Source organism: Tamandua tetradactyla, chromosome 26, assembly GCF_023851605.1.
Source record: "Tamandua tetradactyla isolate mTamTet1 chromosome 26, mTamTet1.pri, whole genome shotgun sequence".
Lineage (NCBI taxonomy): Eukaryota > Metazoa > Chordata > Mammalia > Pilosa > Myrmecophagidae > Tamandua > Tamandua tetradactyla.
Window position 1 is genome coordinate 19,311,884 of NC_135352.1, and position 26,833 is coordinate 19,338,716.

Sequence of the window (26,833 nt, forward strand, 5' to 3'; positions counted from 1 at the left end):
CCTTTTCTATGTTATCCCCTTATCATATAACATAAGTTGTATTATTCATGTTATTGTATTTAAGTTATATGATAGGAAGTTTGAGTGAATGTTACCCAAAGACTTGCAACATATTCTGGTGATATTTAGTGTGCTTCCAGTTGTACATAGGACAGCTGAATATTGTTAGGTAAACAATATGTCTGTTGCCATGTTCTATTTAGAGTCTAATATAATTTAATGTGATGTTTATAGCTGCCAAGTTGATAAGGGATGGACTGTGATGGTTAGATTCATGTGTCATCTTGGCCAGGTAATGGTGTCCAGTTGTTTGGTCAAGCAAACACTGGCCTAACCTTTACTGTGAGAACATTTTGTGGACTTAAATCATTAGTCAGTTGATGGCATCTGTGGCTGATTACATCTATGATCAACTAATGGGAGTGTATTCCACAATGAGAGAATCCAATCAGTTGGATTTAGTCCAGTCAGTTGGATTTGAGCTAGTCATTTGGATTTGATCCAATTTATTGAAGAGTTTTAAGGGAGAGGTGACAATTTCAGCAGTCAGAAGAGAGAATTTTCATCTCTATTTCAGCCAAGTGTCCATCAACCGAGAATGGATTAACAAAATGTGATATATACATACAATGGAATATTATTCAGCTGTAAAAAGGAATGAAGTTCTGATACATGCAACAACATGGATGAATTATGAAAACATTATGTTGAGTGAAATAAGCCAGGCACAAAAGTACAACTATTTATGATCTCACTGTTATGAAATAATTAGAATAAGCAAACTCATAGAATTAGAATCCAGAATATAAGTTACCAGGAGATGGGAAGGGGATAAGGAGTAGGGAGCAAGGCTTAAAATGTATGGAGTTCCTATTTGGAATGATGGAAATGTTCTTGTAACGGATGGTAAGGATGGTAGCATGACATTGTGAATGTAATTCACAACACTCAAATATATACCTGAATGTGGAAAAACAGGAAATTTTACATTATATATATGGTAATAGAATAAAAATAATTTTAAAAAATCCGCAAAATTTCCTTACACAAACCGGAAACCCTAAGTTAAGTCATGGACTATTGTTAATAGTACAATTATAAAAATGTGCTTTTATCAATTTAACAAATGTACCTGTGCTGGCTTGAAAGATCTACGTCCCCTAGAAAATTCATGTTTTAATCAAAATCCCATTTCATAAAGGTAGAATAATCCCTATTCAATATTGTATGTTTGAAACTGTAATCAGATCATCTCCCTGGATGATGTGATTTAGTCAAACGTGGTTGTTAAACTGGATTAGGTGACAACGTGTCTCCACCCATCTGGGTGGGTCTTGAGAAGTTTCTGGGGTCCTATAAAAGAGGAAACAATTTGGAGAATGAAAGAGATTCAGAGAGAGCAGAGAATACTGCAGCACCACGAAGTAGAGAGTTCACGAGCCAGTGACACCTGGAGATGAAGAAGGAAAACGCCTTCCAGGGAGCTTCATGAAAGAGGAAGCCAGGAGAGAAAGCTAGCAGATCGTGCTGTGTTCGCCATGTACCCTTCCAACCAAGAGAGAAGCCCTAACTGTGTTTACCATGTCCCTTCTCACTTGAAAGAGAAACCCTGAACTTCATCAGTCTTCTTGAACCAAGGTATCTTTCCCTGGATGCCTTAGATTGGAATTTCTGTAGACTTGCTTTAATTGGGACATTTTCTTGGCCTTGGAACTGTAAACTAGCATCTTATTAAATTCCCCCTTTTTAAAAGCCATTCTGTTTCTGGTATATTACATTCCAGCAGCTAGCAAACTAGAACAGTACCACACCAATACAAGGTGTTAATATCATGGAGGTATATTGGAATACTGTATTTTATGCATGGTTTTTCTGTAAACTTAAAACTTCTCTAACAAAAAAAAAATTTGAAGAATAAAGGTGAGGTGTTTATTTTTTAGATAGGGTGATCTGTGAGATGAGGAATTGATCTTTTAGGGGATCTGAGTTTTGACCTCACTGAAACAGTGTAGAATGCCATGTGGACATCTAACTGGCTGAAAAGGGTTTCAGCAAAGGGAACAGCAGTGCAAAGGCCAGAAGCTGAGTGTGCTTGGCATATTTAAGTCAAACAAGAAAGCTATCCTGGCTGGAACACATTGAGAAAGCAAAGGAAAAGTAGAAAATGAGGTTGAAAAGGAGCCAGGAACAAGGTGCTGTAGGGTTTTGAGGGCATGGAAAATAATTTGCTTATAATTTATGTTGAGAACTTAGAAGGTACTTTGCATTAACTTGATTTATATGTTATAAGGAACGCTCTGACCCTGACAGGGGCCTCTAAGAAATAAAGATCATCAGTCTTTGCCTGGAAAGAAACTATAAAAGCAACACTGCAGCTGCTTTTTGAGAAGAAAATGCAGAAAGGTAGGCTTGTGGAGTCCTGAATTTGGCTGGTAGTGGAGGATGGTGAGATAATAGCTTAGGGAAGAATGGACCAATAATTATGTCTAATAGCTTTCTGTTAATTGCTGGAGTTACAGAATGGAAATGGTAAGCAGATAAAGTAATTTGAAAACCGGATATGGAGAGCGGCATTGTTGGAGAAAATGAGGAAAGTAGAAGGCAGTTCTGACGTTCTGAAATTTGGCAATTAATAAGATGGTGGTAACATTAATTACAATAAAGAAATTAAGACAAGTTTGGAAGAGAAAGGCAGAGATGGTGGATTTTCAGTATATTGAGTATTTTGAGACACAGATGCTTAGCTGATAAAAACCATAACTTAATCTTGTCTCCAAATAAAAAATAGTTGGGAGGCCACATTTCATAAGTCTCAAGAAAAAAGCAAGACGCTATTCATTTGCAAGTAGTAAGCTATGTTGGCAAAAATGCTCACTATTTTAATAGTGACATATCAAAAGCCAGGGAGACAGGAAAGAGACATTTCCAAATTCTTTTAGAAAATGTAACATAACATAGTGTATCAGCATGGTTGTAGAGATAGCCTGTCAAAGTTCAAATCTCTACTCCACCTTTTTCTAGCTGGATGACCTTGAATTAGATCTGTGCTGTGGAAGCAGGGGGTTCTTATTTTGGGCCTTGCTATTAGGATGTCTGTGAACTATAGGGATAAAAAAAATTATAATCTTTTTGCCATTACCCTCTCATGAAAATTTTGTGTATGGTTCAACTATAAAGGCAGGTGACAAATCACAATAGTAATAGTTTTACTACTATGGTTTATTTCCTGTAGAAATTATAGTTATTTTCATATCACAGCAGAGTTGTGATATCTTGAAATAATGTTTATGTTCACCACTACTTTCAAATTATGGTATTAGAACTGGTATTAGATATACTGCTAGATTTTAATAGGATGGCAGAGTTTACCACTTAGCTGACCAAGTATCCTGCAAATCTGTGCCTCATGATCAATTATCATCATCACGCTGTGAGGTTAGATATTTATTAGTTCTCACATCTAGGTTCCTTTCTAATATTTCTAAAATACAAATGTTTGTTGACCAGTATGTAAAAGGAGGTGAATGCTTTAATTGTGATCATGGTATTTCATTATAATTGATTTCTTTGTTTTCCTATGTATTTAATTCTATGCATTTAGAAATACTTTTCTAAGAAGGGATCTATCGTTTTGATCAGATTATGGGAGGTGTTCATGGCACAAATAAGAGAGGACATCTTGAAATAGAGGAATAAAAAGTTGCCTGTGAAGTAGTGGAAGTAGTGAAGTAGTAAGTAGTATGTGACCCATAACGAATGTTCAATGAGCAGTTCAATTGAAACTCTTAAAATGTGGAGTTTCAGAGAATAGAATACAGTTAATCTTGTTGATTTTTTGCTTTAGAGGTGCTCTGCACTTCGGTGTCCTAAATGAATGAAAGCTTGAACTAAGTGGTATCCGGGTGGGTTCCTCACGCCCGCCAGTGGGGCTGGAAGGAAAAGCGGTCAGGTTCTGCATCCAGGGGCTTTGAAGTAAATGTAAGAGCCCTTTGGAGGGCTCACGTGTGAGACGCAACTGTGTCCCTATAAATGTCCCAATGAGAACGAGGACTACCGGTGCCCAGAGGAAACATCTCCTTACTTATTCCAAAAAGCTCTCCCTAGCCTTCAAGAACGGAATTAAGGGCATCCAAGGCTCCAGGCAGAGCGTAGGAATAACAGGAGCCTCGAAAATTCCTAGGACCCACCGTCTGTAAAAGTGGCAGGACAGACTGCCACTAAGATCCACCAGCGAGAGGACCGCTGAGCTCCGGGCGTGAGTCTCCTAGAAACCGCGGGACAGGCGCGCGCTGCGCGCACGGAGGCCCGGCCCCCTGGCCCCGCCCACTTCCTGCTCCATCCCGGGGCCCATGCAGGTTCCCTCTGCGGGTGAACCGGATGCTCTGTCAGTCTCCTCTTCCGCGTCCTTGGCCGGTGTCGGAGCCTGTGGAGACGCCGCTGCCATCCGGCCGAGGGCCCAGCCAGGGGGCTCTCGGCGGCGTGCCCGACAGGTGTGCGGCGCCGGTAGGAGCTGGGCGCACACGGTTACCGCGCGTGGAGGAGACACTGCCCTGCGGCGATGGGGGCCAGGGGCGCTCCTTCACGCCGGAGGCAGACGGGGCGGCGGCTGTGGTACCTGCCCACCGGGAGCTTCCCCTTCCTACTCTTCCTGCTGCTGCTGTGTATACAGCTCGGGGGAGGACAGAAGAAAAAAGAGGTAGGAAAAAGCGTCTTGGCCCAACCCCTAACGGCCTGGGCGGCCGGGCAGGCCTTAGCGCTAAGCGGCTCCGGGCGTTGCTAGGCAGCCGGGGGGCGCGGCGTAGGAGGCCTTGGGGGCTCGCAGCCCTGGCCTAGCCTTGCGGGGTTGTCCTCCCACCTAGAATGTGGGGTTAGCCCAGTGCTTTCTTAAAAAGAAAGAAAGAAGAAAAAACACTCACACATTTTATACCTGGGGCGCTCTTCAGCTGGACACCGAGCTTTAGGCATCTTTTGTCACTAAAAGAGGTGTGTTGGATGTGAAAATACCCTCTAGAAGTACTCGTAAACCTTCAGTACCTATTTGTCACATATGTTTATGACTCTGCCCCCTCGTTATCCTTTTCTAGAGGGATGAGACTATTGAGTTGTGTGTTAAGGTATTCTGTATTCTTAATTATGCGCTTTTAAGGCTGTATGTTTTTTTTCTTTAGGTCGAACTCGTATAATTGTGAAAATATAAGTGACGCACATTCGTTTGTGAAGTTCTAATAACCTCATTTCAGGCTTAGTCCACTGATAACGTTGATGATGGCGAGGTTCGAAGTAACTGACTTTAAAAGCAGTTATAAAGTTATTTGTGAATTTCAGTTATTCATCATTACCATGGATGGTTGATCCAGCAGGAAGAACAAAAAAGTCATATATTATGGAGCTGTGGCTAAAGTTTCTAATTGTGACTCACTTCTGTAAGAGTCCTCTGCTTTTATAATTAAAGATGGTTTTTCCCAGTAAAGTTATTCCCCACTCGTGGTTCAAATCTGAATTAGGATTAAAACCTTATCTCAGTTTTTGGGAAGAGAGAGTGAAAGGGGAAAAAAGCTTTACATGCAAAGTAAGTCTGATTTTCTTTCTCTATATTCTTCTCCTGAAACAGCCGGCATGAAATATTAACTGATTTTTCCTTTTGCATTGTTTTGTTTTATCATGAAAGCAGGGCTTACAGAGTTCTTGGTAAAGTTCTAGTGAGAGGTTTAGTGAAGGATTTCTGTTAAATTAAAATTATGCTTACAAATAAAAATTAAATATATACTTCCTCACGCTTTGTATTTATATGCCATCTACCAAGAATTTTAGATTTCATAGTTTTTCAGGAGAAAACTGGAGACTGAAAAGTGAACAGCTTTTTGTGGTTTACCAGAGCAGAGGGCAATAAAAAATGATAGTTTATTTTTTAGAAAGATCACTATAACCTCACTTTCATTTGAAAGAAATAATAGTCTAAAAAGTGTACGTGTTCATGGCATCTCCAATTGTAAGATTACTTTATCACATGCAAATGCTTGCTAATTCCATTTAATTAAGTATAAATTTTAATACTATCCTCGTCTATTAAAACATGTTTATATAAAAGATCTTGAAAATAAAAAATTCGAGAACTAAAAAAGATGTCTGCCAAAACTACTTTTATTTCTCTTAAATGGTAGAGCCTAATTATAGTATATACTGTTAATGCCCTATACTCAACTATTACTTAAGGAAAAGAAGAGTAAAATAATTTCAGTAGTTGAGGTTTTGCCACTTTACTCACTGAGCATGTATACCTATGAAATGTAGGCCCGTTCTGTATCTGCTACTCAGTTCAAAAACTGATTTCTTTCAGTGCTGAAAAAAAAGTTTTATATTGAAAATGTAGGAATTATTCAAGAGTTGTTTGACCACCTATGATTTCTTTCTTTGAACATGATGCCTATCATTGTATCAGAAAGTAGAGCATTTGGAGCTAATTTACCCCAATAAATATTAGTGGCACATGTACCAGGCAGCTGATTTGATATGAAGAGTATATTCTTTCCTCCAGAGGAAGCCAAATTTAGTCTTAAGTTGAGCCTAGAATCAGAAATGCTTTTAAGGAATTCATAGTTATGGGTACAAATAGTTACTACCATAGGCTTTTCAGGGCACACAGATGATCCAATTACAGCTTAGTCCCTGTTTAACTGTATGACATTGGGCAAATCACTGTATCTTCACGTGGTTGAAAATACAGAAATAGTAGTTACATCTCAGGAGCTTTGGGTTTAAATAAGACCCTGAATATAAATTGCCTAGTGCAGAGCCTAGACTATCATACATGCCCAATAATTGGCACCTACATAATAGTGTAGTCCTCATTTATGCAATATGATGAAATCCCAAAATGTGGTATGAATTTTTTTCTAATTTTTTTTTCAGGCTAAATAAACTGACTTTATAATAGTAGTAAGTTTCATGATTACTGGAATAAATTTTCTGTTACTTAGTTTATAATGAAACACTGACAATTCCAACTCTTTTATGTTGTTTCCAATGAGGGTTTTTGGCATCATGGAAGAATTGGTGCTATTCTGTGGATATGTGTGTGTGTACATATATATGTATATACGTATTTAGATACACACATACTCCTTCATGAAGACAATTTCATTCATTAACTAAAAAATTAGTTTTGTTGTAGTCTCTTTAGAATATAGTCAAGAGAAATAGGTAAATGAATAGGCAAAGAAAATTGGCAGGATTTTTTAATCACTTTCCTTAATTGCATTGAATACCCCCATTAAGAACTAATTTTTGAATTCCCATGTTAAGTGAGGTACATTTGAGGGAGACTTTGGCTTCTTGGTAGTAGCTCATCATGTGTTTCCTTTATTTTTGGTGGCTTCTCTCTTAAATCATTGATACTTGTTAATCAGTTTTGTTTAGAATTATCTTAATTTATAATGACCTCTACTGGTAATGTAAAAAGCTCAAATTCTATAATGATGACCAGTAACCTTAAAGGCTTCCCCATTATCAAAAACGGCTGTTGTGATAATTAAATCTACTTACAAAGAAAATGATTAGCTAATAGGCTGTGGCAGATAGAATAGGTAACAATAAATATGCATAATTGGGGGAAAATAGAGTAGCTCATAAATACGTTTTTTTAGAGAGAAGTACTATGTTTGCCTAAAGGAAACATAATTCAATTGCCTCTGATATAATTACCTATGTCATTAATGGTTTTAAGCATATTTTATACTAAGATGTATATATCCAATTATTTTTAGTGATCTAGGCATGAAATAGAGAGTTTGCTATCTTAGCAAATGATAAAAAGGGAGAGGATGGATGTAGGCAATGGATCTTTACATCAAGTACAGAACTTAAGTAGGAGAAAAGGTTTGCAAACAGCATCACTTTAAGAAATGCATAGTAGTTATACGTTGATATGTATACCTATATGCATAGATTATGCTGATAGCATGCTTTTTTTCTCATCTTGGTTAGATGTGAATGATATTCCCTTGTAGTATGATCAGAAATGATAGGTTTACCTAGAGTGGCCAGAGCTACTCGTCAAGAACTGAAGATGTTAGTCTGCTGCCATTTCACAGATGATGACAGAGGACAAGAGACTCCTGGGCTAGAGGCAAAAGATAGTTTATTACTTGCAGCAATAGAATTGTCAGAATCACCATTTATGCTTGCTTCTTGAGATTCACTTCCACAGGGCAACATGAAGAAAGCCAGATGATGCCTGCACGTAGTAAGTTCCATAACACGATAGGAATCTTGAGCTTAGGGAACCCAAATCATCTTTTATAATGTGTGGATTAGTTTTCCTAACGTATCCAGTAGGATATGTGTGTGTGTGTGAGAGAGACTTATAGGAATTGACTTACATAATTGTGGGTAAGTGGGCAAGTCCGAATTCTGTAGGGTAGTCCTTAAGCTGGGATGTCCAATGAATATTTCCATGAATTCCCCGAGAAAAACTGGGTGACTGTAGTAGTTAGAAATTCTTTCTAACTGCAGAAATCATTAGTTCTCCTTTTAAGGCCTTCAGTTGATTGGATAAGATTGCTCTCATTGCTGAATGCAGTCTCCTTTGTTAATTTTAGATATAATAGCCACACCTGTGATCAGCTGATAATGCTTTAAATCCCTGAAATATTCTCACAGTTACGATCAAGCCAGTGCTTGCTTAACCAGACAACTGGACACAGTAACCTTGCCAGATTAACACATGAACTTAATCATCATAATGTACGATAATCTTCTCTGACTTTTACCGTGGTGGGAGACATTATCTTTATAAAACTGGGAAGTATACGAACTTGCCTTTTGTTTTGGAAGGGCACGTTTTTTTTTAAAAAGTTTTTATTGTAAAAACTTAAATAAACATATATTCTTGACATAAAAACATTCTATACGTGATGTTCCATTAGTGGCTCACAATATCATCACATAGTTGTATATTCATCACCATGATAATTTTTTTAACATTTGCATCACTCCAGCAAAAGATATAAAAAGAAAAAAGAAAAAACTCGTACATACTATACCCCTCACCCCCCCTTTCGTTGACAACTAGTGTTTCCATCTACCAATTTATTTTACCCTTTGTCCCCCTGTTATTTATTTATTTATTTATTTTTGCATGGACAGGCACCGGGCTCTCCGACATGGCAGGCGAGAACTCTGCCTGCTGAACCACCGTGGCCCGCCCCCCCCATTATTTATTTTTTTATTTTTAATCCATAGTTTTTACTCATCTGTCTATACCCTTGATATAAGGGGCATCAGACACAAGATTCTCACAATCACACACATTGTAAACGTTATATCTTTATACAGTTGTCTTCAAGAATCTAGGCTACTGGAACACAGCGCAGCAGTTTTGGGTACTTACCACTAGCCACTTCTGGAAGGGCGCATTTTGCCTTCCAAAGTTGTATACTCTCCAAGCATCCAAGAAAAGGTGGTCCACAACAAAGGCAGTCAGTGCTTCACCTTACAAAATGTGTAGAAATCCATGAAGAATGATCTTGCAAGTAAGAGTAGTAACTTTTCAAAAGAGAATATTTTCAGGATGCTTTCCTCCTGATCCATTTACCAGTAGCATCTTCGGTCCTGTAAATGTGCTCTGTTCTGCGTGTTAAGACACAGAGAAAGGAAAAGAGCAGAATCTGAGCCATACTGGGACCCAGATTCATCAACTGTTATTTTGCCACATTTTACTTTTTTATTCTCTCTCTCTTTAGCCCTAAGAATTTAGTGATTTTGAATATCAATATGATATGTATACCCATTACTGATTTTGTTACCTCAGTGGTCTTGAGTTGATTTGGCTTATCTGACTTCATCATGACTGCTTCTTTCTATAAAAACCCCTCTTTGAACATCATTCTAATCAAGATAGGAAACTTCCCTTTGGTTATGTATAGAAACAACTGTGTTTCCTTGCTAGAAAATAGGGAGATGACTACAGTATATATCTTGTGTGTGTGTGTGTGCAGGTATGTGTGTGTATGTATATATGTATGAGAGAGAGACAGTGAAACAGGTGATATTTCTGTCAGTTTCCATCCAGTTTTTTTTTTTTAACTTTTTATGTTGAAATTTTTTATTTTTTTATTTTTTTTTAACATGAGCAGGCACCGGGAATCGAACCCGGGTCCTCTGGCATTGCAGGCAAGCCTTCCTGCCTGCTGAGCCACTGTGGCCCGCCCTATGTTGAAATACTTTCAAACTTATAGGACACTTACAAAAATTATACAAATCCCATACAGAGAAATCTGATATATTCCTGTCCCCTGCCTTTCACAACCTAGGTAACCAGATCCACCAATTTTAACGTTTTTTGCCATATTTGCTGTAAGACCTACCTATCTGTCTGTCTATCTATCTACATTTTCTGGACACTTGAATATAGGTTTTATACATCATGATCCTTGAACACTTAATACTGCCATGATCATATCCCAAGAACAAGATTTTTCACTTATGTAACCACCTGAAATGTAATTAACAAGTTCAAGACATTTTACATTGATGAAAAGCTTTCAATCTACATTTCAGTTTTTTCATGTCTTAATAATATCCTTTTAAGGCTCCTCTCCTCCTTTAGTAGATCCCACCCGGGATCATGCATTGCCTATAATTGTCATTGTCTTTTTTTGTGTGTGTGCTGTATGGTGGGAGATCACATTTCGTTCTTTTTCCGTATGAGTACCCTGTTATTGTAGCACCATTTGTTGAATTTTTGTTTGTTTGCTTGTTTCTTTTGTTTTGGGGAAGTACGTGGGCCGGGAATCAAACCTGGGTTTCCTGCAGGCAAGCGGTAATTCTACACCTGATCTACCCTTGCACTCCCTGTCATCATCTCTTTAGTTGCTTTTCTTCCTCTTCTCTTTTTTTTTTTTGATTGTGGAAACATATACAACATAAACTTTCCCCTCTCAACCACTCCCAAGCATACAATTCAGTGGAACTAATCTCATTGTCCCACTGATACCCTCACTACCTTCTATTACTTCAACTTTCCCATCTCCCCAAATAGAAACCCTACTCCATTATGTATTAACGCTCCATTCCACCTGCCCCTCGTCCTGGCAATCTGTACTCATATATTTCTATCTCTATGAGCTTTCATATTCTTTGTAGTTATCTTGGAGTTTAAATTTAATATCCTAAATTATAATAGTTTCATTTGTTTTCATGCCAACTTCAAGAATATGCACAAACTATGTTCCTATTCCATCCTGTCCCTCAACCTTTATTATATTTCTTTTCAGAAATTACATGTTTGTACATTATGAAGTGAAAACCACTGTTTTATCATTAAATTTTATGCATTTGCATTTTAGATTCTATAGCTAGTAAAAAGTAGAGTTACAAAGCAAAGATACCAAAGTGCTTGCATTTATATTTGTTCTAGTTTGCTAGCTGCCGGAATGCAATATACCAGAAACAGAATGGCTTCTAAAAAGGGGAATTTAATGAGTTGCTAGTTTACAGCTCTAAAGCTGAGAAAATGTCCCAATTAAAACAAGTCTAAAGAAATGTCCAATCAAAGGCATCCAGGGAAAGATACTTTGGTTCAAGAAGGCTGATGAAGTTCAGGGTTTCTCTCTCAAGTGAGAAGGTACATGGTGAATACAGTCAGGGCTTCTCTCTTGGCTGGAAGGGCACATGGTGAACATGGCGTCGTCATCTGCTAGTTTTCTCTCCTGGCTTCTGGTTTCATGAAGCTCCCCAGGAGGCATTTTCCTTCTTCATCTCCAAAGGTTGCTGGCTCGTGAACTCTCTGCATCTCATGGCTACATCGTTCTGCTCTCTCTGAATCTCTCATTCTCCAAAATATTTCCTCTTTTATAGGACTCCAATAAACCAATCAAGACCCACCCAAATGGGTGGAGACATGTCGTCCCTTAATCCAGTTTAACAACCACTCTTGACTAAATCCCATCAAGCAAGGAAATGATCTCATTACAGTTTCAAACATACAGTATTGAATAGAGATTATTCTACCTTTATGAAATGGGATTTATATTAAAACATGGCTTTTCTTAGGGGGCATACTTCCTTTCAAACCAGCACAATATTTATCCTTGTAACCTTCACAGATCTTTTTTTCTTCATGCAGTTTTGATCTATTATCTTGTTATCCTTTTTTTAATTAAAGAAGTTGTAAATTCATAGGAAAATTATGCATAAAATAAAGAGTTCCCATATACCACCCTGTCATTAGCACCCTACATTAGTGTAGTACATTTGTTACAACTGGTGAAAGAAAGTTTCAGTAATTGTACTATTTGCTATAGTCCATCATTTATAATGGGGTTCACTGTCCTTTCCTTTTAACCTGTTGAACTTTCTTTAGTGTTCCTTATAAGACCGGTCAAGTGGTGATGAAATCGCTTAATTTTTGTTTAACTTGTAATGTTTTATTCTCTCCCCTCATTTTTGAAAGACAATTGAGCTGAGTATAGAGCTCTTTATTGGAAATTTTTTTGCTTTCAGCGCTTTAAATGTGTCATCCCACTGCCTTCTTGCCTACATGGTTTCTGATTAGACATTAGAATTAATCTTATTGAGGCTCCCTTGTACATAATTTATTGCTTCTCTTTTGCAGCTTTCAGAATGCTCTCTTTATCTTTGATGTTTGACAAATTGATTATAATGTGCCATGACATGAGTCTATTTGGATTTACTCTGTTTAGAGTTCATTAAGTGTCTTGGGTGTTATATATTCATGTCTTTCATTAAATTTGAGAAATTTTCAGCCATTATTTCTTTAAGTATTTCTTCTGCTCCTTTCTCTTTCTTCAGTATGTATGTATTGGTAAACTTGATGGTATCCTCCAGATTTCTTAGGCTCTACTCACTTTTCTTCATTCTTTCTTCTTTCTGCATCTCGTACTAAATGAATTTAATTGTCTTATCCTCAAGTTCATGGATATTTTCTTCTGCAAGCTCCAGTCTTTTGAATCCTCATAGGGAATTTTCAGTTTCTGTTACTATGGTCTTTAGCTCTGTTTAGTTTCTTTTCATTGTTTCCATCTCTCTGTTGATATTCTCTTTGTGTTAATTTATCATTTAGTTCTTTTTTCATGTTTTCTTTGATCTCTTTGAGCATATTTAAGGTTATTTCTTTTATGGTCTTTGTTTGGTATGTCCCAGGTTTTTTAATCTCATTTGCCTGGGTCATCACTCCAGTTTCTTTGTAGTTTTTGGCACCTGGTGTTGAAAGCTGGACATTTTGATATTTCAATGTCTTATTTTTGGAATTTGTACTCTGAGGCATCTATTCCTTAAGCTTTTATCCAGGTATTATATTTATCTGATATTATAACAGACTTTTCCTTGAAAGTGAGGAGAAAAAAAAAGGAAGGAAAAAAAAAAAAGAAAACACCTTTCCCTTCTTTGCAGATTTAGAGAATAGTTCCAGTCCAAAGTATAGGGACTTCCCTGATCCTTTATGTAACCTTTTCTGTGTAGTCTTGGGCATGCATGAGTGAGCCTAGGTATTCCCCCATTTATCTGTTTCCAGGGGGTCCCCGGTTTCGTCATGGTCCTGGGCACTGCACTGCATGTCCTACAGTTTGCAATCCCTTGCTTCAGGTAGCACTACTTTACTGCTCTCCCACAGAGTTCTGTAGGAGGGTTCTGTGCACTACCTTCTACACACTGTGCAAGTGTGGGATGGTGAGTCCTTCAGGCCACTTCTGCATATTGGGTCAGACATATTTGTTCCCAGTATATAAGTTTACTCTGCTGGAACTGGGACTAGGGATCTGCACTGGGAGCATTGCTCTATTTCTTACCGAGTTGGTGAGAGACTGGGGAGGAACCGGCCAGGGCACCAACAGATCCTACCGCTTTTAAGAAATCTTTTTCTTTATTTGGTGTTCACCTTGTTACTACAGTCTTTTAACTGTTTTCTGGAGATTTGAGAAAGATGTTTCTGCTAGTTCTTGCTGGTTCTTCAAAGCTTCTGTGGGGGGGATGGAGCCCTGAGTATCTTACCATTTTGATCACAGTGGGCCTTCATCCAGTTTTTATTTTTATCTATCTATTGGGCAATATTTTGGCAGCATCTCAAAAGTGAGCATATGTAAATGGGAACTCTCAATCTTTCCCTTTGCCCGTCTGTTCCATCTATATTCTTAATGCTATTAACAATACTAATTTATGTGGAACAAATTTTAACATCCTACAGCTAATTTTAATGTAATCATGGGTATGATAATCTTTGTAGCTCTTATTCTTTATCTTGTACATAAATTTAAGGAGAGTATTTTATAAAAATAGGATTCCTTATATTATAAATATATAAAACAAAATTAACTATTTAATTTGAATTTTAAAGCTTCAGACATTTTATTCAGAAGATAACGTATTTTTTTGTAATAATTGATATTTCTCTGTCAGTCTGTGTGCCTGCCTGCATGTCTGTCTCAATTTCTGTTCAGCCCCAGAAGAAGAAAAGTTCAACACAGTGAGCTTTTAGTGTTTTTTGAAATTTATGATAAAAGAGTTAACATAGAATGTCATTCTGAAGTCATTAATTAACTGAAAAAGTTAAGAATGAAGAGAACTTTTTTACTGTCATGTTCGTTGTTATTAAGGTTTTAGTTGTTCAGATAATCATAAGTATCTGGATTGATATTTCAAGATAAAAAGAAATTTCCCTTCCCTTGCATGTTTCCACAAGAACTCAAGTACCTTTAATTGAAAGGTGCACTTGAGTACAAGTTAAATAAATTGTTGGAATTTATTTTACTGAAGAAATGTTTTTCTTTACTTTAGAAATATATATTTTAGAGATCCCTTAATGTTGTAAGTATGATTTGACTGAACTTTTCAAAATATTTTGGTTCAAAATCTCTGCTTGCAAACGGGAGCAAATTATTGACAAGTTAGTTTATGTGAGTTTTGTTGTAAAATTTAATATCCAAAATTGATTATAAATTGTGGAATCTGGTTATAATTCTGAGTAAATATTAAATTGAATTAGATAAGTTAGTATCATTTACAGAACTTAAACTTGCAGGTTGGAACTAAGGCTAAATTATATCAGAAAATGAAAAAAAGAAAGAAGTAACGATATAGTTGATAGAATGCTATGCATTTCACTTAGATTATATATAATCTTTACAACACCTTTGCAGGGTGTTTGTGGCAGATAGTTTAGTTTGTCTAACTTTTGTCTTTGCTAACAGTACCCGTGATTTGGTGTAAGTATTGGGAGAAGCTTAGAGTCTTCTAAGCCCCAAGAAACACATTTTTTTTTCTACTCTTTTTTTTTTTATTAATTAAAAAAAGAATTAACAAAACAATTAGAAATCATTCCATTCTACATGTACAATCAGTAATTCTTAATAACATCACATAGTTGCATATTCATCATTTCTTAGTACATTTGCATCGATTAAGAAAAAGAAATAAGACAACAGAATAAGAATTAAAACAATAATAGAAAGAAAAAAAAAAACAAAAAACCTATACCTCACATGCAGCTTCATTCAGTGCCAAGAAACACATTTTTATCATTCAGAGATCATCAGAGTTATTTTAGTACCTTGCAGGTTATTGGTTTAGAAATAAAGTGTATGACACAATTCGTGGGACTTTGATGAAAGTTTCCTCCTCCTTCATAAAGCACACAAAGAAGGGAGGTTCTCCCTCTTGCTAGATATGTGTATGAGAATCTGATGCTTGAGTTACTGAAGCAAGCTATCTTATAATTGTGAAAGTACAGGCCTGACAGCAAAACCAGTATATATGCTCAGAATGGCAGAGTATAAAAATGTGAAAAGTATGGGTCCTTGCTGACATGACATAACCTTATAATTACTATAGCTGGAGGCTTGTCATATGAATTAATAACCTTCCTTATTGTTTGATACATTTCAAATTGTGTATTGTGGTTTTTTTTTTTTAATATCTGTAAGTATTCTACCAAGGGAGGTCTTATTGTAGTAAGTGAATGCCCAAGACTGTACAGTTTGTAAATTTACAGCCTTATTCTTAAGGCCTTTTCCTATTTTGTTTTAATAACTTAAGAATTACCTACCTACATGACCAGAACTTGTGAATTAGATATTAAATATCAATTGAGTGACATTTAGGTGTATTTGGCCTCCCTGATCCTTAAATACCAGTGGAAAGCTTTAGAAGTCTATGTATGTTTGTGTGTGCTAGGAAGTGAATTTTCTGTTCCTTTTACTGAAAGAAATTTGTTTTTTCTTGTATGAACTGAAACTCTCTATTTAAATGTTATGTAAACCAAAGACTGTGGGGCAAAGATTGGGAATAAATTTAATATATGCCTTAAAAACTATTAGCTCAAAAAAGAAATGCATAATAAGGAATACCTCAGTTACATTTGCTGTATGTTGTCTGTTTTTTTTTTTTTAAATATATGCAATGGAATCCATGCAGCCATAAAAAGAAATGAAGTGCTGATACATGGTCCAATATGAATCAACCCCAGAAACACATGCTCAGTGAAAAAAATAAAGCACAAATGGTAACATATTATTATGTAAAATATCCAGAATAGACGTATGCATAGAAAAGATTAGTGGTTGCCAGAGGATGGGAGATAGGAAGAATGGAGACTGTTAATGAGCACAAATTTTCTTTGTCCAGTGATGAAAATGCTCTGGAATTAGATATTGGTTATGGTTGCACAACTCTGAATCAACTGAAAACCACTGAATTGTACATTTAAAAAGGTGAATTTTATTTAATGTGATTTTTTTTCTATAAGGCTGTCATTTAAAAGATCAATCCAGAGTAATTTATCTGAAATGAAAATCTGATTTTAAATTTGATCTTGTTTAACACTTTTCAGTAGCTTCCCCTTGTCTTTTCGAATAAACTTCGAAGACCTTTACCAGGGCTTCTTAGGTCCTTCATATGATGACCTTTATAACAGGTTATATATAACCTATATAACAGGTTATAACTTGTAACATTTTTGCCATCCCTTGCTGCAACTATAGATCTATCAAAACTCTGTGCTCCTGTCATATTGAACCTCTCTGCTTGGTACTTTCAAACATTCTTTCTCCCTTACATCTAGCATCCTCTTTTTTTTTTTTAAGAAGTTTTGTTCTTAAACTTTTTTTATTGTGAAATATAACATTTTACAGAAAAATGATAAATTTCAAAGTGCAGTTTAACAATTAATTATAGAGCAAATTTCAAAATATTGTATGGGTTACAGTTCCACAATTTCAGTTATTTCCTTCTGGCTCTTCTAATACATGACGTACTAAAAAGAAATATCTGCATAATGATTCAGTAGTCATAATCCTTTGTTAAATCCTAAGGTCTCTGTTATAACTCTTCCCTCTTAATTGATCATTCTCTCAGTCTTCAGGGATATTTGGGTAATGACCTTTCTAACTTCTTCATGTTTCTAACTTCGTGTTGACATTATGGCCTGGGGGAATGCAACGGTTGATGTTCTGGGAGAGACTGATACCTCTGAGTTTCAGGGCTTATCTGGTATAGGAACTATCTTGGGGGTTTAAGTTTCTGAAAAATAAACTTTCTAAGTAAAACTTTTATAGTGTCTTAGATAGAATTCTGGGTATTCTTTAGGGCTTTCGGGAATACTGCTGATTGGAACTTGGCATACTATGGCAATTTGTAATATCTGGCTGAAGCTTGCATAAGAGTAACCTCCAGAATGGGCTTTCAACTCTGAAATCTCTTAATCCTTGAAACGTTATTTTGTTAATGTTTCTTTTCTCTGTTTTGGTCAAGCAGACATTCTTAATTCCGTGACTCATCCCTGGGAGTCATCTCCCATGTTGCCAGGGAGCTTACCTCCCTGAAAGTCCTGACCCATGTAGGGAGGGATGGTGATGAGTTTATTTGCAGAGTTTGGCTTAGAGACTCTGAGACCACATCTGAGCAACAAAATAGGTTCCCTTGGGGGCGATTCTTGTATGTAGGCTTAGCTTACCATTACAGAAATAAGTTTCATAAGGGCCAGCCTCAACGTCAAGGTCTGGATTATTAAATAGGGAGACCCCAGTGCTTGAGAGAATATCAGGAATTTCCCCCAGGTGGGAAAGTTTAATACTTCCACATTTTTTCTCTAGACCCTCAAGGGACATATTTTATTATCTGGTCAAAATATTCCAGACTGTATCATACTATTACAGTGTCATCAGATCTCATTCCCTATTCTAGGCTTCATGAAATTAGATAGCTTAAATAAACTGGCCAGACAGGTTAAGTTAGATAGTGTACTGTGGAAAATTTAAAGTTTGAACAGAATAAACATCTCTTCTTTTGGTCTTATATGGAAGTTGAAGTTTTAAAATACATACAGTATCATCCTTTACCCTGTGTTCTGATTTACCTTAGTCCCATCCAGGTCAACTTCATATCTCTAATTGAAGCCTGATTTCTTTTTCACCTTCTTCAACTTGCTGTATGGAGTAATGCTAAATTTCAGAGCTATAGAACTCCAACTCTGAGTTTTAGGTGTCACATGGGTACCTGTAGAAACTACCAAGTTATATACACAGAGCACAGCATCTCAGAATTTAGAAATAATAGTTATATAATAAGTATGACTGTTGTAAGAATTTATAATCTGGACCTTAGTTCTCTTATAGACATTTCCTAAATGCGCCCATACAATATTTGTCCCTCTGTTTCTGGCTTATTTTGTTCAACCTGATGTCTTCAAAGTTCATTCACCCTGTTGCATGCCTCACGACTTCTGAGTTTGCAAAGGTGCAGGAATGCGATATACCAGAAATGGAACAGCTTTTAAAAAGGGGAATTTATTAAGTTGCAAGTTTTTAGTTTAAGACCATGAAAATGTCCAAATTAATGCACGCCTATAAAAATGTCCAATCTAAGGCATACTGTTTTAGTTTGCTAGCTGCTGGAATGCAATATACCAGAAACAGAATGGCTTTTAACAAGGGGAATTTAATAAGTTGCTAGTTTACAGTTCTAAGGCCGAGAAAATGTCCAATTAAAACAAGTCTGTAGAAATGTCCAGTCAAAAGCATCCATCCAGGGAAAGATACCTTGGTTCTAGAAGGCCAATGAAGTTCAGGGTTTCTCTTTCAAGTGGAAGAGCACATGGTGAACACAGTCAGGGCTTCTCTCTCATCTGGAAGGGCACTTGGCGAACACGGCATCATCTGCTAGCTTCCTCTCCTGGCTTCCAGTCTCATGAAACTCCCTGGGAGGAGTTTTCCTTTTTCATCTCCAGAGGTCGCTGGCTGGTGAACTCTCTGCTTTGTAGTGTTGCTCTCTCTGAATCTCTCATTCTCCAAAATATTTCTTCTTTTATAGGACTCCAAAAAACCAATCAAGACCCGCCCAAATGGGTGGAGACATGTCATCCTTAATCCAGTTTAACAACCACTCTTGACTAAATCACATCATCCAGAGAGATGATCTGATTACAGTTTCAAACATACAGTAGTATTGAATAGAGATTGTTCTACCTTTATGAAATGATATTTTGACTAAAACATGGCTTTTCTAGGGGACATACTTCCTTTCAAACCAGCACACATACCTTGGTTTGAGAAGGCTAATGATGTTCAGGGTTTCTCTCTCAGCTGGAAAGGCATATGGCGAGATCTGCTAGCATTCTCCCCACTTCTTTTTTCATGAAGCCCCCCTCCCCGCCCCGGGCATTTTCCTTCTTCATCTCAGAAAGTGTCTGGCTGTATGGGCTCTGTAGCTTTTTCCAAAATGGTTCCCTTTTAGAAGGCTCCAGTAAGCAACCCTGCCTTGAATGGAATACATCTCCATGAAAACCATCTAAGCAAAAGTTACCACCCACAATTGAGTGGGTCACATCTCCATGGAAATAATAACAAAGATACCATCCAGCAATATTGATTGAGGATTAAAGGACAAGGTTTTTCTGGGGGTACACAATAGATTCAAACTGGCGCGATTCCTTTCTGTAGCTGCACCATATTAATATTCCATCATATGTATACACCACAGATTGCCCTTCTGCTTTTAAGTCGATCCTTTTGGCCACCTCCATCCATTGACTATTGTGAATAATGACTCTATACACATCACTGTGCAGATGTCTAGTCACGTCCCTGCTTTCAGCTCTTCTGAATATATTCCTAGTAATGGGATTGCCTAATCCTATTGTGAACCCTATATTTAACCTCCTGTTTTTTTTTTAATATTTTAATTTAATTTTTTTGAATACCAGAAAACACCAGATGCAAACGTTCCTGTTTTGATCATTCTGTTCTGCATATGTAATCAGTAATTCACAATATCATCACATAGTTGCATATTCATCATCCTGATCATTTCTTGAAACATTTGCATCTATTCAGAAACAGAAATAAAACAAAAACAGAAAAAAAAATTTATGCTTACCCCTCCCTTTCATTGATCACTAGCATTTCAAACTGAATTTATTTTAACATTTGTTCCCCCTATTATTTATTTTTATTCCATATGTTTAACCTCCTGTTGATCTGCTGTTACCCTCTGGAAGGGCTATACCATTCTACTTCCCTGCTAACATTGAACAGGTTTACCTCTCACTCCACATCTTCTCCAGCATTTGTATCTTTCTGTTTATTTGTTTGTTTATTAATTAATTAATTAATTTTTGATGCTGCAGTTTTTGTTGAGATATATTCATATACCATATATTCTATCCAAAGTATGCAGTCAGTGTCTCACAGAATCCTTAATTTGTTACACAGTGATCTTCACTCTCAATTTTAGGCAATTTTCATTGCTCCAAAGAGAAAAATAACAGATATGCACAGCCACACATAAAAGAAAACCCAAAACACCCCATATTCCTTCTCCCCCCCCATTTATTTACCCCTAGTATTGGTGTGATACTAGTAAGATATTGCTGTTTAATATAGTCCATAGCATGCAATAAGTAATTTTTCCCATATGCTGTTCTGTTATTAACTCTTATGCAAGTGTCATATTTGAAGTAGTTCATACAAGAACTTATTTTATTTGTAGTGTTGATAGGTGAGATACATGACTTTAGACAACCTTTTCAGTCATAGTTATCTTCAGTAGGTACTGTTACTTAAAATCCCAATAACAAACTACCATCACATCGCTCCATTCCCAAATTTAAGATCAACCTTGTTAATAAATCTGTACATGTTAGGTAACCACTCCCCCTTCTCTAGCTTCTGTTTATCTCTAGGTCCCCTATATTCTACATTTTAAGACTCTGAATTTATATTTTCTAGGTGGCTCATATTAGTGATATTATTCCGTACATATCCTTTTGTGTTTAGCTTATTTCATTCAGCATTATGCCTTTGAAGTTCATCCATGCTGTTGCATACCTCAGGACCTCATTCCTTTCTTCTGCTATACAACATTTCATCACATGCATATACCACATTTTGTTTATGTACTCATCTATTGATGGATGCTTGGGTTCGTTTCCATGTTTTGGTAGTTGTACATAATGCCACAATGAACATCGGTGTGCAAATGTCTGTTCATATCGCTGCTTTCAGATCTTCTGGGTATATAGTGAGTAGTGGAATTGCTGGGCATAGTGTAACTAGACACTTAATTTTCTGAGGAACTGCCAAACTGTCTTCCACAGCGGCTGTATATTTTTACATTTTACATTCCCACCAGCAGTGAATAAGTGTTCCATTTTCTCCACATCCTCTCTAACATTGTGGTTTCCTGATTGTTAAATAGCGATCATTCTTATAGGTATGAGATGATATCTCATTGTGGTTTTGATTTGCATGTCCCTAAAAGCTAATAAAGATGAGCATCTTTTCATGTACTTTTTAGCCATGTCTTTTTCCTCTTTGAAAGAATGTCTATTTATGTCTTTTGCCCATTTTATAATTGGGTTGTTTGTCCTTTTGTTGTTGAGTGTATGATTTCTTTATATTTAGTGGATGTGCTGGTTTGAAAGGATGTGTGTACCTAGAAAAGCCATGTATTAATCCTAATCCCATTTTTAAAGGCAGCTGTTTCTTCTAATCACTATTCAGTATTGTATGTTTGAAACTGTAATCAGATCATCTCCCTGGAGATGTGATTTAATCAAGATTGGTTGTTAAACTGGATTAGGTAGAGGCATGTCTCCACCTATTTGGGCGGGTCTTGATTAGTTTCTGAAGTCCTGTAAAAGAGGAAACATTTTGGAGAATGAGAAATTCAGAGAGAGCAGAGCAGGACCACATAGTCATGTGAAGCAGCGTCCACCAGCCAGTGACCTATGGAGATGAAGAAGAAAAATGCCTCCTGGGGAGCTTCATGAAAGGAAGCCAGGAGAAGGAGCTAGCAGATGACGCTATGTTTGCCATGCGCCTTTCCAGATGAAAGAGGAACCCTGACCGTGTTCACCATGTGCCTTTCCAGATGAGAGAGAAACTCTCACTGTGTTCACCATGTGCTATTCCACTTGAGAGAGAAACCCTGAACTTCATCAGCCTTCTTGAACCAAAGTATCTTTTCCTGGATGCCTTTGATTGGACATTTCTATAGACTTGTTTTAATTGGGACATTTTCTTGGCCTTAGAACTGTAAACTAGCAACTTACTAAATTCCCCTTTTTAAAAGCCATTCTGTTTCTGGTATATTGCATTCTGCTAGCTAGCAAACTAGAACAGTGAATATCAAACCAGATATATTGTTTCCAAATGTTTTCTCCCAATAAGTTGGCTTTCTTTTCACCTTTTTGACAAAGTCCTGTGAAGCACACCTTTCTGACAAAGTCCTTTTGAAGCCCATATGTTCAGTCTTGAAGAATTCCCATTTATTTTATCTTTTGATGCCTGTGCTTTGGGTATAAGGTCTAAGAAGTTACCTTCTAATACTAGATTTGAAGATGTTTCCCTATATTTTGTTCTTGAAATTTTATGGTACTGGCCCTCATATTTAGGTCACTGATCCACTGTGAGTTAATTTTTGTATAGGGTATGAAGTAGAAATCCTCTTTAATTCCTTTGGATATGGATATCCAGTTCTTCCAGCTCCATTTATTGAAGAGACTATTTTGTCCCATTTCGGTGGAATTGGGGACCATGATTAATTGCCCATACATCTGAGGTCTATTTCTGAACTCTCAATTAGACTGTGTTGATCCCCATGTCTATCTTTGGACCAGTACCATGCTGTTTTGACTACTGTGGCTTTTTAATGAGCTTTAAAATCAGGAATTGTAAGTCCACCCACTTCATTATTATTTTTTAGGATGTTTTCCTATTCAGGGCCCCTTTGCCCCCTAAATAAATTTGGTAATTCCTTTTTCCAAGTCTTCAAAATAGGTTATTGGAATTTTGATTGGTATTGCGTTGAATCTATAGGTCAGTTTGGGTTGAGTTGACATCTTAATGACTTTTAACCTTCTTATGCATGAACACAGAATGTCTTTTCACCTATTTAGGCCTTCTTTGATTTCTTTTAGCAATGTTTTGTACTTTTCTTTGTATAGGTCCTTTATATCCTTGGTTAAGTTTATTCCTGGATACTTGATTCTTTCCGTTGCTATTGTGAATGGAATTTTTTTTTTCTTAATTGCCTCCTTGGTTATGTCATTACTAGTGTATAGAAACATTACTGAGTTTTGTGCATTATTTTGTAACCTACCACTTTGCTGGATTTGTTTATTAGCTCAAGTAGCTTCGTCCTAGATTTCTTAGGATTTTCCAAATATGTGATCATCTCATCTGCAAATAATTAACATTTTTACTTCTTCCTCTCTGATTTGGAGGCCCTTTATTTCTTTTTCTTGCCTGGTTGCTCTAGTTAGAACTTCTAGCACAGTGTTGAATAATAGTGGTGACAGTGGGCATTTTTGTCTTGTTCCTGATCTCAGAAGAAAGGCTTTCAGTCTCTTACCATTGAGTATGATGCTAGTTGAGTTATTCATATATGCTGTTTATCAAATTAGGAAGTTTCCTTCAGTTTTTTCCTTTTGAAGTGTTTTTCCTCAGAAAAGAATGCTGAATTTTGTTGAATGTTTTTTCAGTGTCAGTCGACATGATTATGTGACTTTTCCTTTTTACTTTGTTAGTATGTTGTATTATGTTGATTGCAAGTGAACCACCCTTGCATGCATGGAACAAACCTCACTTGATTGTGGTGTATAAATCTTTTAATTTGCCTCTGGATTTGATTTGCAAGTAATTTGTTGAGAAATTTTGTGTCCATATTCATTAGGGAGTTTGGCCTGTAGTTTTCCTTTCTTGTAGTATCTTTATCCAGTTTTGGTATTAGAGTGATTTTTGCTCCATGAAATAAGTTAGGTAGTGTTCCTTTTCTCTCAACTTTTTGGAAGAGTTTGAATGGGGATAGTATTAGTTCTTTTTGAAATGTTTGATAAAGTTGCCCTGTGCAGCCATCTGGGCCGTGGGCTTTTGTTTGTAAGAAGGTTTTTGATGACAGATTGAATCTCTTTACTTGTGGTTGATCTGTTGAGGTCTTCTATTTCTTCTTGAATCAGTATAGGTTGTTTGTGCATTTCTTTGAAATTGTCCGTTTCATCTATGTTCTCTAGTTTGTTGGTGTGTGTTTATTCTTAGTATACTCTTACAATTTTTTTATTTCTTCAGGTCCATGGTAATGACCCCCCTCTCATCTGTCTTTTTTTCTTTGTCACCCTAGCTAAGGTCCATCGATTTTATTGATTTTTCTCAAAGAACCAGCTTTGGTTTTATTCTCTCTTGTTTTTTATTTGTTTGTTTGTTTTTTCTCCACTTCATTCATTTAATCTTTAATCTTTGTTATTTCTCTTCTATTTCCTTGGAGTTTGTTTGCTGTTCTTTCTCTAGTTCCTCAGGTGAGCAGTTAAATCCTCAATTTTTGTTCTTTCTTCTTTTTAAATATAGGCATTTAGGGCAATAAATTTTCCTCTTATCATTGCCTTTGCTGTATCTCATAAGTTTTGAGATGTTGTATTTTCATTTTCATTCATCTCCAGATATTTAACGATTTCTCTTTCAATTTCTTTTTTGACCCGCTGATTGTTAAAGAGTGTGCTATTTAACCTCCATATATTTGTGAAAGTTATGGTTCTTTGATGGTTATTGCTTTCTAATTTCATTTCATTGTGGTCAGAGAAAGTGCTTTGAGTAACTCCCATCTTGTAAAATTTATTAAGACCCTTTTTATTCCCTAGCATATGATATATCCTGGAGAATGTTCCATGAACACTAGAAAAGAATGTGTATCATGTCTTTGGGCTGTAATGGTCTATATATGCCTGTTAGGTCTAATTCACTTATCATATTGTTTAGGTTCTCTATTTCCTAATTGATCTTCTGGTTGTTCTAACTATAGAAGAGTGTTGTGCATTGAAGTCTCCCACTGTAATTGTAGATTCATCTGCTGCTCCCTTCAGTTTTATCAGTGTTTGCCTCATGTACTTTGGAGCTCCTTGATTGGGTGTATAAACATTTATGATTGTTATTTCTTGGTGAATATTCCCTTTTAGTAATATGTGGTATTGTTGCTTATCTCTTATGACATCTTTGCATTTAAAGTCTGTTTTGTCTAATTTTAGTGTAGCTATCCCTGATTTCTTTTGGTCACAGCTTGTATGAAATATCTTTTACCAACCTTTCATTTTCTATTTGTATTCTTGGGTCTAAGATGAGTCTTGTAAATAGCATATAGAAGGATAATATTTTTAAATCCTTTCTGCCAATCTTCATTTTTAATTGGGGAATTTAGTCCATTAACATTCAAAGTTATTACTGTAAGGCAGTTCTTGAATCTACTATTTTGTCCTTTGGTTTTTATTTGTCAGATCTATTTTTTTACTGCTCTCTTTTTATCCTTTAAGTTACCTTTACTAATACTCTTCAGATAAGTGCCCTCCTTCAGACCTCTTTCTCCTGTCTTTTTTTCTTTTTCAGCTAACAGAGCTCTCTTTAGTTAGCTGGGGAAATTCTTGTTAACAAATTCTGTCAGCATTTGTTTTCTGTGAAAGTCTGAATCTCTCACTTACTTTTGAAGTACAACTTTGCTGGATAAAGAATTCTTGACTGATAATTTTTCTATGTCAGAATCTTGCCTCCAAAGTGTCCACTAAGTAGTCAAAACAGTCTTATGTAGCTTCCTCTGTATGCTGTGAATCTTTTTTCTCTTTGTGCTTTCAGGACTTTTTGCTTCTCTTTAGCATTTGACAGTCTGATTGGTATGTATCTTGGGGTGGGTCTATTTGGATTTATTCTATTTGGAGTTTGTTGAGCTTCTTTGGTTTGCATATTTATGTCTTTTATAAGAGTTGGGAAGTTTTTCCCAATTATCTCCTCAAAAAATCTTCCTACCCCTTTGCTCCTCTCTTCTGGAACACCAGTGATTCTTATATTTGCATGCTTTGTGTTCTCCATCATTTCCCTGAGCCGCAATTCAAATTTTTCTATCTTTTTCACCATTTGTCTTTTGTGTGTCCATATTCAGTTGTCCTGTTCTCTCTAGTTCATTTATTCTTTCTTCTGCTGCTTCAAATCTGCTGTTATATGTCTCTAGTGTGTTTTTTATTTGATCTACAGGTATCTTTCATTTCTGTAGTATCTGCTCTTTTGCTATTTATTCTTTCAAATTCTTCTTGTAGTGTGTTCTTGATTTATGTCATTGGCCAACCCACTGAAGTTATTTAGGAGATTTATATGAACTTCTTTGAGTAGTTGTTCCAAACTCTGTGTCTCATCTGGCTTTTTATTTGGTCTTTTGTCTTGGCCATATCTTCTTACATCTTCATAGGCTTAAAGATTTTTTTGTTAATTTTCTGGCATTTGATTATCTAGGTAAGGTTATTTTGCAAGTTGATTTCCCTTGCTGTCCACCTTGGTGGAGAATCTGCTTGTCA

The 26,833-nt window shown here is 36.4% G+C and overlaps 1 protein-coding gene across 4 annotated transcripts in view; it reads left to right on the top strand.

The window, feature by feature from the left end:
* Nucleotides 1–4,329: 4,329 nt before the first annotated feature.
* The window catches only part of TUSC3 (tumor suppressor candidate 3), a 267,076-nt gene continuing 244,572 nt past the window's right edge, over nt 4,330–26,833 (top strand). Inside the window, exon 1 of one of the 4 annotated variants that reach the window (XM_077144666.1) lies at nt 4,330–4,696. In XM_077144666.1, the coding sequence (XP_077000781.1) occupies nt 4,559–4,696 (138 nt within the window). In that variant the 5' untranslated portion in view covers nt 4,330–4,558. Of the gene's footprint in view, nt 4,697–4,800; nt 4,984–26,833 lie in introns of those variants that run through there. The other 3 variants (XM_077144665.1, XM_077144664.1, XM_077144668.1) reach the window with 3 other exon arrangements.